Source organism: Xiphias gladius, chromosome 10 (genome assembly GCF_016859285.1).
Source record: "Xiphias gladius isolate SHS-SW01 ecotype Sanya breed wild chromosome 10, ASM1685928v1, whole genome shotgun sequence".
NCBI classification, from domain to species: domain Eukaryota; kingdom Metazoa; phylum Chordata; class Actinopteri; order Istiophoriformes; family Xiphiidae; genus Xiphias; species Xiphias gladius.
Window position 1 is genome coordinate 19,577,019 of NC_053409.1, and position 24,928 is coordinate 19,601,946.

At 41.0% G+C, this 24,928-nt stretch overlaps 1 protein-coding gene across 2 annotated transcripts in view; it reads right to left on the minus strand.

Annotated features, from left to right (window-relative positions):
* Positions 1-1,552: 1,552 nt before the first annotated feature.
* The window catches only part of sptb (spectrin, beta, erythrocytic), a 44,643-nt gene continuing 21,267 nt past the window's right edge, over positions 1,553-24,928 (minus strand). For both annotated transcript variants that reach the window (XM_040136683.1, XM_040136684.1), the window contains exons 6-37: positions 24,673-24,753; positions 24,394-24,509; positions 24,156-24,268; positions 23,885-24,072; positions 23,203-23,320; positions 22,546-22,704; positions 21,494-21,796; positions 21,258-21,408; positions 19,647-20,517; positions 19,284-19,421; positions 18,105-18,864; positions 17,600-17,802; positions 15,569-15,659; positions 15,051-15,197; positions 14,356-14,622; positions 13,684-13,908; positions 13,002-13,091; positions 12,003-12,293; positions 11,502-11,632; positions 11,031-11,235; positions 10,678-10,901; positions 10,209-10,359; positions 9,217-9,461; positions 8,232-8,370; positions 7,784-7,868; positions 6,876-7,072; positions 6,332-6,414; positions 5,579-5,642; positions 4,983-5,239; positions 3,706-3,879; positions 3,106-3,148; positions 1,553-2,579 (exon numbers count right to left, since the gene is read on the minus strand). In XM_040136683.1, the coding sequence (XP_039992617.1) occupies positions 2,388-2,579; positions 3,106-3,148; positions 3,706-3,879; positions 4,983-5,239; positions 5,579-5,642; positions 6,332-6,414; positions 6,876-7,072; positions 7,784-7,868; positions 8,232-8,370; positions 9,217-9,461; positions 10,209-10,359; positions 10,678-10,901; positions 11,031-11,235; positions 11,502-11,632; positions 12,003-12,293; positions 13,002-13,091; positions 13,684-13,908; positions 14,356-14,622; positions 15,051-15,197; positions 15,569-15,659; positions 17,600-17,802; positions 18,105-18,864; positions 19,284-19,421; positions 19,647-20,517; positions 21,258-21,408; positions 21,494-21,796; positions 22,546-22,704; positions 23,203-23,320; positions 23,885-24,072; positions 24,156-24,268; positions 24,394-24,509; positions 24,673-24,753 (6,502 nt within the window). In that variant the 3' untranslated portion in view covers positions 1,553-2,387. The remainder of the gene's footprint in view (positions 2,580-3,105; positions 3,149-3,705; positions 3,880-4,982; positions 5,240-5,578; positions 5,643-6,331; positions 6,415-6,875; positions 7,073-7,783; positions 7,869-8,231; positions 8,371-9,216; positions 9,462-10,208; positions 10,360-10,677; positions 10,902-11,030; positions 11,236-11,501; positions 11,633-12,002; positions 12,294-13,001; positions 13,092-13,683; positions 13,909-14,355; positions 14,623-15,050; positions 15,198-15,568; positions 15,660-17,599; positions 17,803-18,104; positions 18,865-19,283; positions 19,422-19,646; positions 20,518-21,257; positions 21,409-21,493; positions 21,797-22,545; positions 22,705-23,202; positions 23,321-23,884; positions 24,073-24,155; positions 24,269-24,393; positions 24,510-24,672; positions 24,754-24,928) is intronic.

The following is a 24,928-nucleotide window of genomic DNA, read 5'->3' on the forward strand; positions in this document are numbered from 1 at the left end:
TCGCCTTAGGAAAAGAGAGTGCCTGGTCCTGTTGTGTGGTTTGGAAAAGCAGTCAAGAATCATCTGACCCACAGCTTGTCCTAGACTTTGGCTGGTACCGTAAAAATTTTGATAGTGGTCCAGGCTTTTTTCTGTTTATACAAAAGATAGCAGATAGATTTTCTGGTAAATAAAATCTGGCTTGTGAGACCAGAGGGGTGTTTTATAAAGCAAGATTACCAGGTAAACAAGGCTTACTTCTGTGAGTAAAGCCTATTTTTTTCCATAAAGGTGGTTTAAATAAGCATGGATGAATAAAAAAACAGTCCCCTGGGCACAGACTTGTAAAAGGCTCCCCACCTTTCCCACACTGGAGCAAAGCCCCTATACTAAAACCCCTAAAACGAACGTTACCAAGTCATTTGCAGTCGTTTCGTGTCACTTTATTGTTTTGTATTTCTTTCTAGATGTTTTACGTGTCCGTAGTCATTTTGTGGTCACTTCGCTTCTTCTTGTGGTCGTTTCGTCTCTCTCTGTAGTTATCTTGTGGTAATTTTGTGGTTGTTTTGCTTTGCCTCTTTTTATAGTTGTGTTGATTGATTGACTTTCGAACAAGAAACGTAGACTCTCACTTCAAAAAGAGGCTTGGATTCCTTGGGCCCCCGGGTCCATGCCTGGTTGGCCCACTAAGTAATGTATCCATGTAAGTCTGGCCTGAGTTACCATGAAACGTATCCCTCCAAACGAGCCTGGTTGGGCTAGCTTTCAGGTTTAACTTTACATCAGGATTAGAATGTTAGTTTCTAAAAAAAAAAATGCTAATTATCTTAATTCCCTGCTAAAAATAAATGACCTGGTAGGGCTCTTTTAAAGTTGTTTACTGGTATTGCATCTTCTCAATCTAAACATTAATATTTAGCACTTATATGAAGAAAGTTTCACATTACTTTACATATGAATTGTCAGTCTTTTGTCAGAGTCTGAGCTTGGCACTGACCCACAAAATTATGTCAAAAGCTGTCTTCTGTTTTGTTTATAGTAGGTGTGGTCATTTTTTTTTTCTGTACTATTTTCCTCTTTATATTATTTTTAATACGTGTTGCTCTGTGGCTGCAAACATTGCAGTTTTGTCTTCGCATTCCCATTTTCTTTCTTGTGAATTGATGTGATCAGTCCCTGATGTTTCAGGTCGGTGTTTTAAAGCTGTGACATAAACCGGACTCGACTCTAGGAAACATATTCCTCCGGGTTTAGTCTGTTCTGCTCATTTGAAGCCAGGCTTTTCACTGTGAGACCTGCTTTTCTGAGCCACCTTTAGGAAACACCCCTCAGACACTGTATATACCAACAGCGTACCTTTTCACGTGTGCTACTACAAACCAAAGTTGAAGACAAATAAGGCAGGTCAAGTTGGTCTTGATTGAAGGTTCAAGAATATCACCATATCAATAGCACCATATCAAACTAACATAAAACATACTTCATGCATCTGTAGATATATGTATATGTATATATATATATATATATATATATATATAGATATGTATATATATATATATATGTTAATGAATACATATGGAATTTAGGGTTCAATATACAAGTGTTGAATATATTTCAAGTTCACAGAAATAACTACTGCCACAGCTCAGTTGAGAATATAGTCTATATTCAAGATAGACTGATTGTGGTGTCACGTGACTGCTCAGTTAACAATTTAAAATCTCAACAGTCAAACCCTTCATAGTGCATAGAGCATTTAGTTTGCGTACCTGCAATTACACTTGGTGTGGATGTGCACTGTACTACGGTTTGCTCATCACCGAGTCTTTACAGCGCATTTACAAAGCTTTTTAAAGGCCGTTAAATTCACTCTAATTCTATGAGTAGCATTTAGTGCTCCAAATTCAAACAGCACAGTATTACAGTTCACAACCATTTTATAAGGCAGATTAATAAAAGTACGCTTCAGTACTCTTTAGCCACCCCATGTTCATTACAGGCCTTCGTATCATAAATAGCCGTATCAAAGCATGCCTTAATAAAGCAAAAAAAAACTGCAGCAAAAGTAACACAACAAAAGTTTTACAAATATTCTTTGGTTGAGTGTGAAAGGAGCATTCCTGTGCTTAAAAATTTAATGCTTTGAATTTGGCATTTGTTAAAGAGAACACAAAGAAAAAAGTGGACCTTTGCATTGATACACTGACTTAAATACAGGCAAAAGAGTGATGGCCTAAACCTAAAATACAATATTTATGTTAATTCTTGCAAAATAATATAAAAAATCTAGTGATAAAAAGCTCGCTCTGTCTGATTGTACACAAATACTACTTTCTCTTTCCAGGTTGCCTTGGCAACCCCCCCCCCCCCCCTCCCGATCCCCCTCGCGATGGCCCACCCATCTCCTTTCACTTCTTCTTGGCAAAGCGACTGAACTTCTTCTCCTTGTCTTTCTTGGCAGAGCTGGGCTCAGGGAGGGCAGCCGAGGAGGAGGGAGGGGGCAGGCTGTGGGCTTTGGCCCCTGAGGGCCCCCACGCCTCCTCCGCTGCCATGGGCCGAACAGCCTTCTCCATGGCCTGGCTCCAGCGCTGGACCTCCTCCTGAAATTAAACACAAAACCACACACACCACGGCTTACAAAGGGAAATCTACCTCCAGTGGGACAGTGTGTGTTTTTGTCTCTTGGTCTATTTCAGTAAATGGTGGTCAGCCCTTTAACGATGAAACCTTTTGAAAGGCTAATTCAAGGCAATATATTTAAAAACAACCTCGCTGTGAATTATTCTCATTTTGTAAAACTTAATGATCCCAGTAGGGTAAATCTCTTGCTGGTGGGGATTCAGAAGGAAATGAGAATAACCTCATTTATGCCAGTTACTTACATAAATAACCTCGAGTAAACTACTTTGACATGGGCAGGGATATCAAACTGTAACAGTTTAGAAAATGAATTGTAAATATGTACTGTATGCTCTGTATGCAGCATTATACCCTGTGACTGCTGCTTTGCAAAGGATCAAAGTTTACGTGATTACATACTTTTAGAGCAGCAGCTGAGTCTCATGTGATTTGTGGAAAGCTGTTAAAAGTTATTCATTGTTATCTCTCAGTTGGTTAAGAACTCACCTCGTCTTTACACTGGAACAAATATTCACTGCCATCACCGAGACTGTGAGAGTGAAAGGAAAGTGAAGTTAGAATTTATTGCGTGGAGATGTGCCAGAGGAACAAGTTTGGAACATTAGAGTAAGATAAAGAGTAGATCCCCCAAAACCGATTTTTCAGTAATCTGAGCAACAAACCTCAGGACAGAAAGACTTTGAATTCTTTCTGTACATTTGAAAAAGTTAGTGATTGTTTCACAATGGGAGCAGGCCTCTTTTAGCTGCTGGCAGCAAAGTTAGTGCAATTAGGGCTGCAACTAACGAATATTTTCATTACTGATTATTTATCAACAATTATTTTCTTGGTTATTTAAAAGCCAAGTAATTTAACCAGTATCACAGCATTTTAGAGCACAAGATGACATCATCAAATGTCATCTTGTAATGTAAGACTAAGAAAAGTGGGGAATTCTCATAATAGAGAACCTGGAACCAGCAGATTTTGGGCATTTTGGTTGAAAAATCACTAAAAGCAAATCAGCATATTCCCCAAAATGTCAAACTATTTCCTTAATAGTGAGACAATTGAGAAAAACCGAAGATGGACAGAATGGGTTCTCACCGTAGTTTGGCAACATGCTTCTTTTTCTTGTAGTTGGTGAGGATCTCCCAGCTGGCGTTACTGAGGGACAGGGGGTCCTCGCCATGATACGTCACTCCATGTCCAAAACTTTTGGCGTCCTTGTAGGCTGAGAGCTGACCTGGCTTCAGCACGCAGTACAAGTTGTTCCATGACCTAAGAGCGAGGAGGAGGGCTTTAATATTCATCATTTCAGGGGGCTAATTTCTCACAATTATGCAAAATGAATCAGGTCATTTAAATAGAACTAAGGAGAGCAGTTGAAGCAGCTCACTGCTCAGCAACAATTTCAAACTGTAATCATTTTTTTTTAATCAAATTTTATCAAGAGGAACCTGGCCAGATCCCGTGTAAGACAGCAGTCAAATGTTAGGGGAAAAACAAAACCTTTTTGGGTTGCATGTGTATCCACAAAATTGACTTACAGCGGCATTTAAACTGGAGTTTTATGTTAAAAACACAGATGCTCAATCATCTTAAAAAGATGGCTACAACAGAGCACAGCCCACTTGCAATCATTATCTTCACTAAGTTTTAAATTGAGAAGCAGATGTTAATATTTTTGATATTGCTGCTGTTTGTGTATAATAATTCAAAAACCACTAACGTTCAAAACATTTTTTTTCATGTTTTCCAGCTCTGTCCATGTATCTGTATAATTACATTATAATGTGCTTAGAAACCATGTATCATATATTTATATTTACTGCTTTTAAATGCTAAATATTACCGACACCACAATAAAAATATGTCTTTTAGATTGACTATACCATGTGTTTTAAGCATAAGCTCCTTCAAATATAAATCCTGTATAGGCCTACTATACATTTTTGCTGTTTAATGTGCATGTATTCCTCCTACTATTGGACAATGGTCTGCCACCATTGGTTTCCTTTCATTTCTGTACAGTATGACGATGAATCGGAAGACTTGAGTCGTTTTAAGCCATCACAGAGAGGATCCACGCTGCATTCATTTTTGCCAATGCTACATTTTTGATTGATTTTAAAAAAGTCTACTAAATGTGAGGTTACTTAAACAATAATGCAAAAACCGAGGCAGACCTGATGGTTCACTGTGATGGATGAAAGAATGTAAAGCAAGTTCTCAAGTGTGCTGGTAGATTTTTTCAAAATTACAGAAATTAATGGAAGCAAATGGATGGCTGGAATGGGTACTCGGAGTGCTGTAAAGACTACATTACAGGTAGTAAATGGGCTAAAACAGGCAAAAATAGTACTGTAGTCATGGTTATCTACCTGTTGGAAGCCTTCTTTCCTGAGCCCTCCACGTCATGTTTGCGGCCCAGCATGCCCTCCTGCAGCACAGTCTGCGCTCGGAGGGGCTCCGCTGGCATGGTGGCGGCCCTCTCTGGTTCCTTCGGCGTCACTACTGAGACAGAGGGCTCCAGCTCAAGAGAACCACTCTCTCTCATCTCCGACACCATGGGTATTGTGGAGTCGCCGGCCGCCCCCTCCAGCAGACCTGAACCGGGCTCGACCGCGCCAGAACCAGACTGGAGGAGAAAAGGTGGAGACGGAGACCGACACAGACAGAATGAGTCAGGAGAAAAGTCTGAGAAATCAACCTGCAGGTTTAGAGAGGCAAGCGGAGCAGAGTGTACCCTTGACTTATTCATCACTAATCATTTTAAAAAGTGCTCAGAGAAGGTGCTCGACAGGCAAATGTCGTTTTTAAGTTAAAAAAAACTCAAGGAGTTAGTGAAAAATAAATAAAGAAACAGCAAAAAAAGAGGCTGATTTTCTTTTTTCGAAAAATTCCATGTTGCTTGTAAACAGAAGTAACAACATTATGAAGGACAGAGGGCAGGAGCTGAGTGGGTGCAGTTGCTAACCAGACTTTGTTCCTCAAGAGTGTAGAGCTGCGAAGATTCTTCTACAAAGCCCGTGTCTTCTCTCCTGTAGGAAAGAGGACAGCAGGGGGGTCCGCGTTAGACACCTCTTAGAGCAGCAGTTGAAGTGTGTGTGTGTGTGTGTGTGTGTGTGTGTGTGTGTGTGTGTGTGTGTGTGTGTGTGTGTGTGTGTGTGTGTGTGTGTGTGTGTGTATATATATATATATATATATTTAACCCATATATTTATATAAATTATATAAATGTAATTTCCTTAAACAGCTGGGAACTGTAGTTTTTTGACTCATTTCAGCAGCAGATTTGTTGCACTAGTGAGTATTTAGGCAGCAGGACGGTGAATGTGAATGTAGGATCATTTTAACATAAACAGTATATAACGTACACAGTGCCCATGTTAATGGTCATGAAGGAACATGTCACTCAGTGCAGTGGTGTGGCTCACTGGTTGGTTTTTAACAGTTTTTGGACAACAGTGGAGGTCTATGGCAGAGAGGAATAAGCCTCATCGGGCTTTAGTCAGTGACAATACTTGTTAGGATCAATTCATTGGTGGTTTTGGTATTTTCATGGGATTTGCTGACAATAAGAAAAATACAGAGTATCCAACTTATCTTTTTAAAAGGACTTTCACGACGATTGTCACCAAACAATTCTCTACGTACAGTTTGCACATCTGTAGATGTAGAGTTTAGAGTACACACGAATTCCTGTGTGTTTTTGTGCATGCGTGTGTACCTGCTATCCTTATCGGAGCGTTGCTCGTCTTTAATGAACTGCTCAATCTCCTGTTGCTGCTTCCTCAGCTCCAACAACTCCAGCTGCAACACAGCATTAAACGGGAAGCAGTGCCTAATCCTTTATTTGCTCTAATTTAGTTAACATAATCGGATACATTACACTTATCATCTTCACATATCATTGATATTTAATTCATTGACCAGCTGGTGGGAAGCCAAGCACATTTCTAACTCACAGAGCTTCATTTTAAATACTAGTGGAGGGAGATGTGTATAAAATGATCCACAGGACATCTACAAAGGGAAATGCGTCTAGTGTGTCCATTTGCTGGGATGGCTTTAAATATTTCAGTCAGTATAAACATCATGTAGCTTCAATGAAGAGCTGGAACAAGATGATACAGAATATAAATGATACTGTCTGACAGGGTTCAATCAAAGGTTTTTAATGATCTTCAAGCTACTTTGAGGGGAGCTATAGTGTTATGATTCATGTTTTTTTAATCCGATTAATTTAAATAGTGCCTGAGATTTCTCCATACCGTAGTGAGGCGCTCCAGCGCAGAGAAGCGCTCCTCCCAAGTGGCAGTGGATTTCTCAAAGGCCTCGTGCCTCTTGAGGAGTTTCTCCACCTCGTCCACAGTGTGGCCCAGGTCTTTACTGGTCACGTAGGGCTCCTGAGCGACCAGCCAGGCCTCCGCCACCGAGGCGTCCCGTGCAAACTGACACACCTCCAGCACTGGATGTGATGAAGCCAGGGGTCATTATGAGAGATCGCCATTTTAAAAAGTCTAGTTTTAGAGCCAAGACTTGGTTTTATGGTTTAGGCTCAATTTAGTTTACATTAAGTTTAGGGTTAAGGTCTGGGAATTGCATTCAGTGACAATTTTGGGGGGAAATTGAAGAAGTTTCTTGAAGGTTAGGACATTTTTCGGAATGTGATAATATTTTGGAAAGGAAGAGATTTTGTGTAAAGTTTGGACAATTTTATAAATATCACAGTCAGTTTTTACTGTCAGAAAAGAATTAAATTTGTATAAGTTAAATATTTTTTTATTTCAATATGTATATAATATATATAGTAAAGTGGCATTGGATAAATTTATATGTGAAGACTCACAGTAATTCTAAAGTGGAAATGGATGAATCGCACAGATTGTTTTATTGTACAGGAACACTATCAGAGAACACACTTGTTTTTATCTAAGACTATTTTTAACTATTTGCAAAAAATGATGCTTACTGATGCCTGAGTGCTTTGATGAACAAAAGCCACCGTTTCATCCACGGTGGTTTGTGCATAAATGAGCTTTCGCATTGGTTAGTCATGCTCTGTGGCCTTAGGCATTTAAGTTCGATTTGTGGAAACAAGGCGAAAGGAATAATGCATGTACAGGATTCCTTTTTAGGTTTGAGCAGGGACCAATAAGGTAAGTGCAGTTTTACTCACAGAGTCTGAGCCAGTCCCATCTGTTGTCCCACTTGAACATCATCTCCTTCCTTTTCTCCATCAGCTGCGCCAGCTTCTCTTTGATCTGACACAAGCAGTTATACAGTCGCAGTTACATATTAGCATTATTAAGCAACTCAGCCCCAAGACTGGCTATTATCCTCTAAGAATTTATACTGTGCAGTAATTAACTGAACGTTGAATTCATGCCGAGGTCAATTGCTCATTTAAATTCTTTTGGCTTTTCCATTTCTAATTAGTGTTTGCTTTATAGTCTCCCTGATGAGTGTAAGATGAGTGGAATTTTTTTCTTTCGTGGCAATCCAATTGGTTCCATTGTGCCAGGCAAGAACAATCACTCCCAGAAAAGTAATTAAATCAACTGAAAGCAGCAATTTGAGGCCCGGCTGAGGATGAAAGGAAGCCGTCTTTGCTGCGGAAGGCTCACCTCGGCAGAGTCTCGGTGCTTGCGTGTTAGCAGGGCCTTGCCGAGGTCTATGCAGGTGGTGAATTTGGCTCCCCTGGCCTCAATCTCTGACCGGATCCCCTGGTGGTACTTCTGCAGGAGCTCCACAGATGAGACATCCCTAATGCAGGGGAGGGAGGGATATAAAGTGATAAAAGGTAATGCATGAAGTTTATCCACCTCTGTTGGTAAGAACTAGAACTGCAACAATAATAAACAGGTCCTGGCACGTTTGCTATGTCCTTTATCTAATATAAATACTGTAGTCATACTGTATATATCTTTATACCGGTAAAACAAATAGATAATTTCCAACAGTTCAAGTATAATACTATTTTTTTTTCTGCCTGGCAAAACATTGGTTTCAATGGTGAATTACAGTTTTTTTTCTGGAATGGGACAATTAAAAAATATCACTTCCTGCACCTTTAATAACCTGAATATTCTTCATTAAGGTTATTACGACCTTCATGTCACTTTTAATAGTTGTGTAACCACAAGCAAACCAATTTGGACGCACTGGGACCAGCTACTGATCAATTAGCATAAGAGCTAAAGCTATGATAAAAAATACACATCTCTTTAAAACTTCACTGATGGCGCTAACTAAACAGTATATAATGTGTAAGATGTTTTTATTAATTTATTTGAGCCTATTTTATTTGAGGTATTTATTGCATACTTATAGATGACGTGATTTTCACAGATGATGCCTTTATCTTTAGAGTTGTATATGTATCTATAAATGCAAAAATGTCTCAATAAAAAAAAAAGAATGAATGTGAATAAAAAGTTTAACAATTACTCAAAGGTCAAGGTTTCAAGCTGGTTTTTCAACTGTTTGAATCAATGCTCAGTAATAATTTATTTTACGCAATGAAGCTCTGTGTTTTGTGCCGTTTTTCTCCTTCTTTCCCCACAGAAAAATGTCCACATTGTTTTATGGAATGAATTTCATTCGGCGCACCTGGGTTTTTCCTGAGTCTCTATCTGCTGGATTATGCTCTCCATCCAGGCCATCAGGTCTCGGACCATGGTGAAAAAGCGGAACTTCTCAGCTGTGTCCACCAGTTGTGCCCTGCGGCCGTCGCAGGCGTCCAGCAGGCCCTTCCAGGCTTCCACCACCTCACGCTCCGTGGCCTGGATGGCGTCCGCCCTTTCCCCTGCATACTGGGCATGAAGCCTTGCAGCTGTCTCCTGGAACTGCTGAACCTGATGGAAGGAGAATCAGGAGAATCCAGAGTCATAAGATTATAAGACAAAAGTGAGAGAAAAAAACATAATTTTCCAGTAAGCCTTTCTCTCATTATAATGACAGGAATATTTTTTGGGCACTGAGACTTTGACCATTATTTGCTGAATAATTTCCTGAATATTTGAATAATTTAATTTTATGTAGTCAATATTCTAAATACAAAGTCCACTTACTTTGCTAATGTCAATGCTCACATTTTATTTTATTACATTTTATCTCAATTAAAGCAGCTTTTATTGATTCCTGCACAATAAAACTATTCTACACGGTTGATAAGAGCAGTGAAACTGAACAGAAACAGGGACGTTTCAGGGCCATAAAACTGAAACAATGACCTGCAGGAACTGAGGGAAACTGCAAAGTGGGGTCTTAATTCTCTGTGGGTTCGTGCCCAAGGTTGATCCCTTTCACATTACATACATTTATTTCACCGATTGTTAATATAAAAATATTAATTACTGAAGCTTTAATATTTATAATCTATGGAATTTGTCCTTCATCCAATAGTCAGGGGGTTAAGGGACTGGCAAAAATGTAAGAATCTCCGTACTCGACGCCCCACTCCTAGCTTCTCGCACTTTGAGAAAACTCTACAGGGTTGCCTAAATGTTGTGGCACTCTAGATACGAATCATCCAACTTTGCCCCGTGGCCGCTGCCGGCTGTGTTCCCTCAGAGTGAAAAGGCTGATCCCCTGTGTTGTACCTGTTTGCCTAGAGCGGTGATGTCTCTCTCAAAGGCGGCGTGCATTCTGTGGAATGACTCGGCTTTGCTGAAGTCCTCCCCCACATCTTCAGGCAGCTCTTTCTGCTTGTCGAGAATCTGAGCCACCAACTCCTTCCCATCATCAAAGTACCTTAGAGAAATAGATCGATCTCTCACTATCTTTGGTTCTGCCTTTATTATCATCACCTTTATCATCCTACTTAATGTAATCGATGTAGTTATCATATTCGAGTTGAATTCTTTGTGACATTGTTACTTCATCCAGATGTTTTCTGGATGATGTCAGTCATACCACAGCACAAATACTCCAGATATCACTATCATTCTAACTTGTTTTAGATGCCTTATGTTGCATTACAGGATTAGACATGGAAATTTAATGGCATCAATACGGATAACTGGTCGTCTTCATGCTCACGGTCTGGTACATCAATACCGTTTTCCTTACTTGAGCAGTTCGTAAGACGCCGTGAGCAGCTGAGCACGAGTGTCGATGAGCTCCAGCAGATCCGCCCAGCTGTCATTGATGCCGTCTTTCCACTCTGCCATGGCGGCTGCCTCGCTGTGGCCGGCTTCGATCAGCTCATCTATCGTCTGGTTGACCATGTCCACCCGCTCCTGTCCCACCATCCCCGTCTCCCGCGCAAAGTCTCTAAACTTATCCCTCAGAAGCTGAAGGGTAAAGATAGATATGTTTACATAAAAATGGATCTGAACACCTCTCCTGTATGTTATATAATGTTTACGTTATTTTTATAAACTACGATTGCGAGTGTGTGCATGTTTTTGTGTGTATAATACCGTGACGTGATCCATGTCCTGGCCCATCTCCTGAGAGGAGGCCACCACATCTCTCTCTGCGATCCAGTGCTCCAGGTCCTCCACCTCTCGGCTCAGCAGGAAGTGGTGGTAGCTGTGATCCAGCTTCTTCCTGCGGTCCTCTGCCAGCTCCTTCAGCCCTGCGTATTGCTTATCCACCTGGCCCTGTCGCCTGATGATCTCCTCACTGCAGACAAGGTAAAGGGAGAGGATGGAGGAGAATGAGATGCATGGAAGATGGAGAAAATGAGAAAAAGGACGAAGAGATTGGATTTAGGTTTACCCTAGATTTGGCATGTGATTAGGATACAGGAATTATCACACTTTATATGCTTGTCTCTCTTATCAACCTAAACCAGAACTGACTGGGACAACAAGAGAGAATTAGCATCCTTGCATTAAGTTCAGGTGTAATTTTTTTCAGTGTGTAAATCAAATTAAAAAGGCACACACCCATCAGGATGGTCCTCCGCAAACATCTTTTGGGCACGATCAGCCAGCTTCTGCATGGAGTCAGCGTAGTCATCCACCGCCTGCTTAAGGATCATGTGGCGCTTCAGCATCAGCAAGGCGCTTTGCTCATCCTGGAGAGATGGAAGAAGAGGAGGATGAGGAAGAAATCAGGAGGAAGGTAGAGGAAAAACAGCGAGGAAATACTGCAAAAAAAAAAAGGGACAGGAGGCTACACATCAAAGCACAACAAAATACTCTAAATGAGCTCTCAATAGAGACTGCCACATATAAAAAGCGTGTCAACCCAATTGAAGAAAACCCTAACCATGTAATCATGTTAATGCATGCAGTGCCACTTGTTATTTGCTCAAGATGCGTTGTTTTCATTTAGATAATAAGATCTGTTAATGAGATCTGTCTGTCAGACATCTGTGGCCACGTCCCTGAGTTAATCAGCCTTCTTCCTTGTCTCTCACGTATGTTACCGTTTCTGCTTCTCACCTTGGCCTTTTCATCAGCGATCATGTAAAGCTCCTGCTCCCCTATCCAGGCCTCAGCCTCATCTGCATCATTGTAGTACTGTTGGGCCAAGTTGGAGCCGTTCAGCCTCTCCCGGCGCTTGGCCATCTCATTCTGCAGCCGGGCCCACGCCTCCTCCAGCTCCTTCAGCTGGTCTGCGATTTGCTGTGCCTCTGGTCTGCCCTCAGCGCTGGCGGCGGCCGCCATCCTCCGTCCTCGCTCGAGCACTTCGTCCACGCGAGGCTGGTGGCCCTCGATCTCCCTCTGTAATGTCTGGTGGACAGAAAACAAGACAGCGTGTCCAGCATCGCCACGGAAACAATATCATAATGTCTGAGTGGCGCTAAACTCCCTTCATAACTGATAAAGGAGTTCTCTGACAACTATTGTAGACTTTTGTGATATACAGAAACATAAATAATACTGGTATCTTGTACGGTAAACTAAAATATATTCAGTTATATTCTGTTTGCTTTGTTTTGACGGTTTCAGTAGCGGGTGATACCTTGACTGATAACCGAAACCAGTTTACTGCACATTATGCAGCAACTTCCATGAAACAACAAAGTAGCTAGACCTGAAACAGTTGGTCAACTAACTTATTAGTTGGTCAACAGGGAAATTATCTGCAACTATTTTAAATTCGATTAATGGTATTAGTCATTTTTCAAGCAAAAATAGTGAAAAAATGCCAAACATTCTCTATTCCAGCTTCTGTTATATGCCTTTGCTGCTTTTCTTTCTCATACATCATTGTGAACTGAAGCTCTTTGGGTTTTGAACTGTTGTCAGAACAAAACAGGAGATTTGAAGATGTCAACTTGGGCTCCAGGATATTGTGAAGGGCATTTCCCACTATTTTCTGCCATTTTTTGACATTCAGTGATTAATCAAATAATCAAGAAAACAACTTAAATGCAGCAGTAGAAGTTGCGATTTACGGCTAACCACACCTTTTTTTTCCTACAGAGAAATCCCTACCTGGTTCTTCTTCAGCAGCATTTGCACAGTTTGAAGATTGTGGCCATGCTCTTCTGACATTGCCAGGGGCATCCTCTCCTCTATCCAGAGCTGAGAGAGACAGAAGCAAGTGGAGAAGAAAAAGGAGATTATGACAATAAAGAAAGAAAAAAGTAGACACTGGTCACAGCCTTATGGATCTCTGATGTACACCGAATATTTAAAAAGAAAAGCATCTAAATTGTAATGAATTTTTACCCCTTTTACCCCCTTTAAAATGCCTCCAACAGCTCAAACAGTAAAAAGTCCTTAAGCTGTTTCCTCCACCTGAGGAGTGGATTTAGGTAGTGAAACCAATAAGGGATTAAAGCTTTTACTCAGATTCACCTGGAGAGTCAATTTCATGGAGAGAGCTGGTGGTCTCACTATCTTGCATACTGAGTGCACATACTGTAATTGAAAACTTAATTTCCAAATGAATAAGTTATCGTTTTGGGGAGAAACTCACCCCTTGAAGTTCAGGCTTCAATATTTCTAAAAATTAAGTCCCAAAGGGTGTTATCTTGCTGTCATTCAAAAGCTAACATTAATCCAGCTTCTTTCAAATTTAACAATCTTTATTCTAATTTCATACAATCAATCATTTGTGAGAGCAGCGAGTTTCAACACTTTCATTTTGCACTGAAATTGGAGCCGTGCTTACCAGCTCATCAGCCAGGTCTCTGCAGAACTGATGGACCGCCTTGGCGGCCTCCAGCTTGCCCTTGCGCTGGGCCAGTGGTGTGAGGAGCTGCTGGAAGTCCCTCTGCAGCGCCTGTTGCTCGGCCTCTAGCTCCGGCTGGTCCTCCCTGCTTCCGCCGTGCTTCCTGACAGCCTCCTGGAGCTCCTCCAGCTCCCTTGCCCGGTCACGCACCTGGTTCTCCGTCATCTGGCAGGGGGAGATATGATTACAGAAAGAGATGAATAGCCTTTCAGAAAGCCTAATGTGGATGCAATGGAGGGTAAACCCACCAAAAGTTAGTTTGTCTTGCTTTTTTTATGTGTGAAACTTGGTTTAGCCACTGTTTTCAGCTACTTATATCATGAAAGTTTTACCATGTTTAATGTTTTTTCACATTAAGACATAGAATTTAAATCTTTTTTTTGTGTTAAGATGCACACAGTTAACATAAATACAGATCCAGCACAGACGCTCACTCATTCAGAGTTAATCCTATGAAATCTCATATGCTAAAACTAAAACTATAATGTATTCATTCCCATGGTGAGATTCACCTAATATGATTTAAGACCTGCACGCATCCAGAGAAACTGCAGCCACAGAAAGCACACAAATCCTAAAGTTAATACAGTATAATGCTACAGAGACACAGACCTGGTGCTTCTTGAGCAGGATGTTGGCGTTAGTCAGGTCTTTAACATCCTCGTCTCCACTCTGTAGCTGCTGCTGCAGCCCGAAGAGCCACTTCTTCATGTCAGCCAGGCTCTGGTCGAAGAGCTCGGAGCGGTTGGCATCAAACAGCAGCCGGGCCTTCTCCTGGGTGGTGGACTCCAGTTTGTCCCACAGCTGGTGGAGCTTGGCCAGGTGCTCCTTCACAATGGGCTCAAACTCGGGCTTGGACTCCATGAGCTCGTGACCCTCCTGTATCCACAAAAACCACGGAGAGAAGATGATATTGTTGAAAGTGTTGTACAGGGGAAAATACCACATGGCGTTTTAAATAATTTTATAGTTGAGGATGAAAGTTTAAAGGTAAATGCAGATATATTGGGCACTATATATTTATATATATATATATGCAGATATATCATATATATCTATCTCATTTGTTTAAATTTTGTGATAAAATATAGAACAGAAACATAAATCAGGATCCCTAGTAGGCATCTACTAACTCACTGTTTTACTTACGTACTGTAGTAGCAACAGTATGTATATTGTAAATAAACATCAAGCATTAATTAGCTGCTTGTAAAAGCCAATATGAAGAGAATGGGTAGCTCTGTAGACTTCATAGTGGTTTTCATATAGGTGTAAGATACTCCTTAAGCCACACAGTCCATACAGACCTGGTCTACTTTGTTGAGCCAGTCCTTGTTTGAAGCCAGCTCAGCCATGAAGGCCTGATGTTTCAGCCACTTGCTGTGGAGGTTCCTGGCCTCATCGTACGACGTGTCCTGAGCTGTCAGCATCTTCTCGTTGATCCACACCGTCAGCTGAAGCGCGGAGAGGAAGGGTGAATATTCGCGATTAGCAAAGTAGATTCACATCCTGAACTTCAATATTTAGGTTTTTGCAGAGGTGACTTTATGCAAGCAGGATTTACCTCTTTATCTTCTGAAAACAGAGCATTTAGCAATTAGCCAAATGGGACCCCTATCCCAAATAGGGAGGATAGAAATTTAATCTAAGAAGGTATCATCAAGTACTGCTATGTTATAATAAACAAAACACAACAAGAGATAAAAAGAGAAGAAAAAAACCCCGTGATGTCAAGTCTCAGTGAAGGGATAATTAAGCTAATAATTAATGTACAAATTGATGCTACCCAGTGACTGCTTGAACAGTGAACTGACAGTGAACTCACATCTTGAGAGTTTTGCAGGAAGTGCTGCAGGTCATGGTTATCTTGGAGCTTTTCGGACACTTCCTGGGCTCTTTTTCTATTCTTGTCATGTCTGAAGATAAAACCAAAAACCAAGGAAATACGTTAGAAATACAACTGCAGACTGAGCATTTCTTTCTTTTTCTCCCACACCTCCCTCAGTGCCATAACTCAGACGAGGAAGAAGCAGTGAGTGAATCCCTATGAGCTCCTCCTCCACACAGAAAAACTACTTGACACAGTGACCCAAAACAGTCATCTGTCTCTCTGCTACACCATGAAGAATCACTTTCACTTAAAGATCAGTATCCATTATTGCGGTTGCCTGTCTACCAAGTGAATTTTGGGGGTCCGTCGGAAAAGCTCCCATGCCCTCTCTACTGCCTCTTGTTGACACTAATGTTACAGTGATAAAAAAAAGTTGTTTGACTGGTGACCTGGTTGAAACTTTTGAAGAAAACTTAGTTACAATGAACGGATGTGTTTTTTCTACATAAGAAAGGAGCCTGCACTAAACTGCTAAAAGTGAACTTTAAATGATGAGAAAAATACAGTTCCAGGTCTGTTACCCTGGTTTAGAGTAGATGTGAGATGACTGCAGTGCAAAAATAGAGGCCATCACCCTCTAAGATATGATTTAGAGGGATTGTGCAAAATATCATTGTAGTCAGAGCAGCCTAAAGTGCTGGAATCTATAAAAGTCAACTTACTTAGATTTTGATTTTTTTTATGGCCAATATTTTTTTTATTTAATCATTTATTATATTGTATTCACATTTAACATTTTTTACTTTCTCTTATCTATTTTATTAGTTTTATCTTTAATCTATTTTATTGTTTTTAAATATATTTTTCATATATTTTATCATCTCATAATTTTTATGTCTTGTGTGTACTGTACTGTTTACATTTGTACTGTTTTACCATCAACTCGTCAGTCATCTGTAAACCACTTTGAATTGCACCAAATCTGTGTGAAAGGGGCTAAACAAATAACCAACAAACAAAGACTGATTGATTGATTGAATGATTAATCATAATGAATCATATGTCAGCTAAAACAATATGTATGATTCAGAAAAGGGTAGACGTAGCCAATTATTTGCATTTAATTTGAACAGTTGATAACATGTTACATCATTTTTTCCTGTTCTTTTTTTGCATTTGTAAAGCCTTCATTTACATTAACATTTTGTTTGCAATCACTTTCCATGCATCTTTATGTCTGCACTCATCAGTATGTTACTAAATTCTCCTTAGCAGCAGAATTTCTTCCCTGTTCCAGTTTTGTTTTTTCTTTGTTTCCCTTTCAGCCATTTCTTCTTATTCCATTCTTTTTTCTTAATCCTAATATAAATACTGTAAACCCATGAGATTGCTTTTAATTTTACATGTGAGTTGATACTGGAGATATTGAGGATTTCACAAGAGCAAAATTAACTTCTTTAAAAAAATTGAAATAACATATTTTTGCACAATAATACATCACTGACAAAAATGTAAAGTTTTTCTCCAAAAGAATGAACAAAAGGGAAGATTTGGGGTAAATCCCTGTCTCTAATCGGCTATTTCTTCTGCCAGTACATAAATGTGATTAATCATGAGATCACTTGTGTGTTGCTCTTAAATGTTACTCTTATACTTTGCTGTAAATTGGTATTGGTCGCTTGATAAATCTTTATTATTCTTCATATTCCGTAGATAATTTTCTTACTTTTAAATTGGCTCTTTAGGACATTCTTAAGTGTCATTTTTTATACTGTAAGTTTGATAAGTAATGGCCCAGGATCTTAGAATAAAAAAAAGAATTTTCCCTGACCAGAACAGTTTGAAAAAATGATGGTGATTGTGGAAAAGAAATAGAGACAAAAAAGACCCATCTAAGTCAAGATCTGCTCATGATCACGACCGAATATGGTTGAAATTATGTCAAAGATTGCTCCAACGTACTACAATATCAAGGGATTTTGATGATAAATGAAATCACATTGACCAAATATCGTAACGACTGACCTGTCTTGGATGGAAACCATTTTCTCCTGAACTTTCCCAGAGTACAGGTTGTTACTGTCCACCAGCCGCTGTCCGGCCTGCAGAGCGCCGTCAATCTTGTCCTCATTCGCCTCCATGGTGCTCAAAAAGTCCTCATGCTTCTTCAAAGCTTTCTCTGCCCCAGCCAAGGTGTCAGGCTTGTCTATGTGGGCCAAGGTGTACTCCTGCAGTAAAGCAGCCGGGGAAAAGAATTGACAAAGAGAAGAAAGAAAAAGACAAACAGCCTTGAAACACAAGAAGCCGACTACGTTATTTGACAAACATGCAGTATGGGAACTGACTACGCTGCATTCTTCCGTTCCACATTCTGTTAAGTTCCTGTAGCATAACTAACCCCATCATTAACAAGCTCACCCTAACTCTTTGGTAACTGATGAGTCTTCTAATTAAAGACAGACAATTTTGAGTTATAAGTTATAATCTTAATTTACATAGTCCTACTCCAAATACACATGCAGTACAATACCTGGTTGTTGAGGATGGCCTCTACAGCCTTGCCGTCTCTCATGAACTGCTGGAAGCCCAGACCCTGGTCCAGGAAGTTCTTGCGACTGTCCCACATCTTCTGCAGTTCATACCAACCACGGTCCATGCCTTTCAGCCTCTGCTCGAGCTGCTGGTACTGAGGATCGTCCTCCTGACCCTGCATGACCTGAGAACCGGTGTCCCTCACACGGTGATAGTCCTCCTCGTGGCTGTTTATGTCTTCACGCACTGCATCGTGAAGGCTGAGCTCCTCCTCGGCCTCCGGCAGCGTGGCAGGCAGTTCCTCCGACGCCACAGCCTTCTGAGTCTTGAAAAGCCAGGACTGGAAGTCATCCATGTCTTGGAGGAAAGTCTGTAACTTGCTGACCTCACCCAAAGAGTCCTCTCTTTCCTTCAGGGTCTTTCTTAGGGCGTCCCAGGCTGCGTCCAGTTCTCCTCTGCGGGCCAAGATGTTGGCTGCATTCTCCGGGTGATCTTTAGACAGCTGGTCGGCTTCTTTCCTCAGGAAGGTGAGCTTGGCATCTATGGCGGCTAAATCTCTCTCTATACCAAACAGTTTCCTCTGGATGGTCATGACGGCTGCCAGGTCATTGCCCAAGTCCTGTATGGACTCGATCACCCGTGTCTTGTCTTTGATCCAGGCCTCTGTCTCGTCACACTCCAGCCCGTAGTTCTGCAGACTAACAGCAGAATCCACTTTCCTCTTCTTATCCTCCACCATGGCCTTGAAGGCCTCCCACCTGAAAAAAAAATAATTTATTGCATGTTTAAATCACTTTAAATTCAGCTTAGTTTATGTTTCCTTATGTTTTGTGGGGAAAAAATGTAACAAATAGTAATTTACTTAAAAGAACTGCTCCATTTAAAACCAATAATACATGAATTTAATACTCAATTATTATTGCAAACTTTAATTTTAGATTCTAGCTTGCTAGCTGTTAATCAGAATTAAATGGGAACTTAGCAATTGAACATTGTCTCTATACTATAATTATTCAGAAGTTACACACCTGTAAAATAAAGTAAATTAAAACCTTTTTTATTTCTCAGGGAAAAGATAAAATATTATTTTTTTGTGTTCTTTATCAGAAATGTTGACACACAGATGAACAGTAAAATTTGAGACACATGTAATCTAGAGATGATATCTTTAAATCACCTTTTATTCAGTCGTGTCTGACATTCCTTGACCTCTTTGGTGCGAGGGTGTCTGCTGTCCTCGAGCTGTTTCACAGCTTTGTTGACGTCATCAACTCTCGACTGAACATTTGCCATATCTTGAGCCAAAATGCTCAACCTGTAATAAAAAAAAAGTGTTAGATAAAATAAAAAAAAACTGTACAATCTACATGATGCATAAACACGTTTTTACTAAACCAGTATTTGCAAATAATGCTGCTTCAGAGAGACTCATATTACTTATTGTTGTTTGTTTCCAGATTTTTGTGAATTACAATATTTAATCTGGACATGGGTAAAAAATAATTCAGGGGTGCATGATAATAGAATTTGTTCAGTGTACCTATTCTGTACTACTTCCAGATCCTCCAGCTTCTCCGGCACCTCTAAGCCCACCAACCACGTCTCCTTCTGGCCCATCCAGAGCTCACAGGCATCTGTCTCACTGAAGATGGTGTACAGGGCCATAGTGTCATCAAGCTTCTTCTGTCTCAGGTCAGCCAGAGACATGAGTTCCATGTACAGGTCCTTGATGTCTTTGAGACGTCTCTGGATATCAGGGGTGTTTTGTAGTTCCTCTGGCAGCGCATTGGCCTGTTTTGATAGAGCATCAATAGTGGCTCCGTTCTTGATTGCTTCATTCCTCAGGTCGTTGTGCTTCTTCAGTAGCCGCTGCGTGGTGTACTCATCGTGACCCACATCTTCACTGCTCATCTGCCTCTTGGCGTCCAGCAGCCAGGCCTTGAGTTCATCAGCATCTCCATGAAACTGGAAGAACCTCTGAGTGTCCTGCAGATTCTGTTTCCGAAAGGCTGCCAGTTCTTCCAGCTGCTGCCATTGCCTCCTGATGTCTTCCATGCATTCTTGAACCTTCGGGGTGCCAAAGTGCTTGGCCTGGATCATCTTTTCTCCCTCAGCAAAGACCTGATCGAAGTTGGCGCGGCGGGCGCCGAGCTCATCCTCGAAGGCGCTGTGTTTGCTCTGGAGCACCAGCACGCTCGTCAGGTCCTTGCCATAATCCAGGGAGGAGAAAATGTGCTCCTTCTCCCTAATCCAACTCTCCAGCTCTGTCACCTCCCACAGGAAGTTCCAGAAGCGGCGGGACTGCTCCAAGCGAGCCCTTCGCTGGGCTGCCAGGGCACAAAGCTCCTGGTAGCACTGGTCCAGGTGCTGCACCCTGTCCCGGATCACCTGGGGATCACATGGCTTATAGCCTGGGGGAAAAATAAAGAGCAAAGCCGTTACATTCTGTATATTTACTCATTTAATTTTCTCTTCTTGCTTATGTCTTCTCAGGGTCCTTGGATGCTGTGGTCTTTGTCAGTGTAAACTGGTTGGAGAGCAGGACATGTACTGGTTATGATGACAGATTATCATAGGACTAAGACACATAGACACTCACATTCACGGTAATTAGAATGGTCATCATAGGGTCTACAAACCAACCAGTTTACTAATATTTGTAATTAGAGAAAACATGTGACCATGGCAAGAACAAATTCCACACATGAAGGGCCATATTAAAAGGTTTCTGCTTGTTGTGGCATAACTAATGGGGCAACCTTTTTCATATTATATGAAATGCATATAAAGCACAGATACTGACCTTAATTTGCACGTTAAAAAAAAACAACCATTATTTCACGGTATGACACGTCAGGATCCAAACGACTAATTTACAGTCTTGTCCTTGATTCCTTGAGGTTATGGCTCTGATCAAAAAGTAGGCGAACAAGACCGGACAGAGCATATGATGCTGACCTTCTGTACTTGACAGTTTGCCATACTTGATCGTAAGAACACATTTCATCACATACTCAAAAAGTATTCAGCTTTGAAACCCAACCCTAGTTAAGGTCCATGGCCTTCACTCCATTCAAACCAGTTACAACAAAACCAGCACATACACAACAAATAGTTTCACCCTGGGGGCAAGATGAACTCTTGCACTTACTATCTCCATTTGCGAACTTGAGAGCGGCAGCACTGGCGCTCTGTACCCTCTCTGCCTGCAGAGCAATGTCGTTCTCTACCAAAGCATGTTTCTGTAACAAGTCTTCAACTTCAAGCAAGTGTTTCCCAAAGTCTGGAGACAGCAGCCGAGCCTAAGAATGAATCAAATGATATGATCAGTTTAGTCTCTGGAAGATGTATTGTATTAGTTTATGAATATTGCTTCGTGGTCTGTACCTTCATGTCATCCATCCAGCTGATGATGTGCAGCATCTCCTGGAAGATCCTCTGCAGGGTCAGGTTCTTGTCCAGACGCCCCCTACGAGCCTTCAACAGCTCCTGCAAGTAATCCCAGAGACGCAGGATGTTGTCTTTCCTTGCGTCGATCCGTTTGGCGTCATGGTAACGCTCCGACTCCAGCTCCTTTGAGATGTCCACCAAGGCCTGAACACGTTCCTCGTACGCAGCGATGTCTGTCTCGATGGCGTCGTGTTTCTTCTTGGCTGCCTCCACAGCCGGCAGATCGTAACCAAAGTTATCCTGGGGAGGAGAGAGCGGAGAGTAGTTCAAGTAGAATTTTGAAATACTTATACTTTACTTCAGTATTTCCATTTTTTGCCACTTTATACTTCTTCTCCACTATATTTCAGAGGCAAATATTGTTCTTCATACTTCTCTACATTTATTTGACACAGTTACTCGTTACTTTGCAGATTAAGATTTAATTTACAAAACGTAATCTTGTTTTAAATATGATGCATTGTTATAGATGAAACTATCCAGGATACAAAGTAGGTAAAAAAGCTCCACCTGGCTCAGCTACAACATTAAAATACTGCTTACACATTAATCTATTGGTCGTAATAATCTTGTAACATAACACTCTGAAAGTGTCCATTCTGAGTACTTTAACTTATAAAGTTAATACTTCTTCATCCTCCTCTAATTTTGTCTTTTCTTCTCGCAGCTTCACAGCTTCACTTCTTCTAACTAACATTTTGTGCTCGGAAACTTGCTAATTTTAGTTTGGTGTCATCTCTCAATGTTTCTAAGGCAATCTGTTTCTGGTGTTTACCTCCCATGATCAATAATCAGTTGCACAAACAACCTGCTGTTTCTATTAGTTAACACAAATACTGTACATATCTATAGTAACATGTGTTTTATACATGTTAATTTTATGTAGTTAGGCAGTCTCACTGAGATCACGACCTTTTTCAAGAGAGACCTCAGAACAAATTTCATAATAATATCATATAATGTCCATAGCTGTGTTGCCGATGCTTTACCTGGGCTACTAGTCTCTGGTTCTCCACGAGCCAGGTCTCCCTCATGGCAGCCTTCCTGTCGAATCTTCTCGCCATCTGTTCCAGCTTCTCCTGTCTGATCAGCTCGTCTCTCAGGACGCGCTCGCGGTCGTGCTCCGCCCTCTCCAGACGCTCCCAGGCCTGCACACATATGATGAGATGGATCATTATGAACTGCAGTTTTTGCCAGTTAGCCGTTATAACATCAATAGCAATAGCATTACCTTATCTGATGGATCTCACTAATCAGAATGTAACAAACCATTATTTTTGATTGATTGATTTACCTGTGGATTATTCTTTTGAATTTTTTTTTTTTTTAAATAACTGTGACTACCTTCCTAATTTTGAGCAGTCTCAGTAGCAAATAGTGTAGATACCAACTCTGCCTGTGCTACTGCCATGTTAATGTTATGTTCTTTATTTTGAGACACGTTTTTATTTTCTTGTGCCTGCAGTGCTGTGAGACCTTTTGTCCATCTAGCCGAGCCGTGCTGTATGTCTGAGTATCACACCACAGAGTTTTGCAAAGACAATCTTCCCCACAGTGGGATGACAGCTATAGATATTTTTTAATAAAACATCATGTTGTTTTTCGCTGCTTCTATTTTGTTTCCATGTGCTGCTCAGGCATCTCACCCTGTTGATATCTGCAACCAGAGCTCCCTCTTTAGGCGTGTAGACCCTCTGGTTGTTAGCCCTCATACGACTCTGGATGGTGAACAGCAGCACCTCGAGGTTACCTTTCTCTTGAAACCTGAAAGAAAACAAACACAAATGACAGGAAAAAATAGAAAAAAAAACAAAAAACGAGATAATGCCAAAAATATTTAATTACGTGTGAGGTGTTCAATAATTTAATGAAAATAGAATGAATTATGTTTAACATCTGTGTTTGAGAAGACGCGACAAAAAAGAACAGACCACAATAGAATTGATTAAGTTACCTATAGCTCTTACTAATGATATACTTTGCTATATAACAGCAGCTAACATGTATGGCAAGAGAGGTAATCCTGTTCTGTATTAGTGTCTTTTAATGAGATGTTATTCAGTGCCAAATATTGAAAAAGGTATGTATGATTTGGGGAGAACTAGGAAATGTTATACATTTAGAGAGGGTGTGTTTTATTTTTTGTTTTTTTCTTGTGTTTCTGTTTGTTTGGTATTGTAACTCTGAATTTGCCTAAATACAAATAACTGTAAATGTGAGCAACGTGTTTTCTTTTTCTTTTTAAGGTTTAAAAAAATACAGGACTAACAGAACAGATCAGGTTAGAATGAGCGCAGTGCGGTGGAAAATTGTCCTGGCTCGACTCACTTTGGCGGCTTCTCCTCAGTGCGGTAGGTGTTGAAGGCCTGAAGCTGCTGCTGGACTCCAGTGAGAGAGTTGGCAAGTTTTCGGTTGTTCAGCACGATGATGGTCTGCTCAATCCACGTCAGCAGGTCTGACGCCAGCGTCTCGTACTTTTCAATCATCTTCTCGGTCTCGATGGCCTGATCCAGAACCTTAAGGAGGAGGTCAAAGACAATAAGGAAAACAGGCTCAACAAAACTCACATTCACACATGGGCGTCATGTTTCCATCTCACCTTTCCAACCCTCTTGCCCTCCACAGCGAGCTGCTTCATCTTCGAGAAGTAGTGGTAAAATGCCACAACGTATGTGATGATGGACTTCTCATCTGGGTTCTCTGTGAACACATCTATAAAACAAAACAGAAGACAAGACAGTCACAGCCGACCCAGAGACATCGCTGGTCCCGAGGTCTTTTTTTTTCCCCACCAGGCTTGAAGCTCATAAACATTTATTTCTACGTCAGTCACTTGCCTTCTGGGTCTAACAGTTTGGTCACGCCGAGCTTCTGCTCTGCCACGTTGAAGGCGTTCTGGAGGTTGTGGGTCGGGTTGGACCTCTTTAGACTGTTATAGTCCACCAGATCTGGCCTGGGAGAGAAATATGGAGAGAGAGCAAAAGCGGAAAAAAGACAATGAGACAAGTGAACGAGATGAAGGAGAATGAGGAGGGGAGACACTGAGCAGACAAGTTTCATGTGTGTTTACATTTCAGAGCTGGTGAGAGTGGATTTGGCCATTCATCTCCCCTTACCGGTGTTTGTGTATGAGAGCGTTGAAGGCCATGCCGTCTTTCCAGCTGGTGGTGAAATTTGTGATGTTGACATTGGGATATCTGGAAAACAATAGCCAGGAAATGTCACTGTCTGAACAGAAGGGACATTGCTGAGGGGCTCCTGTTTTAAATCAATGTCCGTGATTTGTTCTACTTCTCATCATGTAATTATGCACCACTTATTTCTGTGGCTTAGGACCCAAGTCTTTTCTAAGAACTCCATGACAGTTTAGAG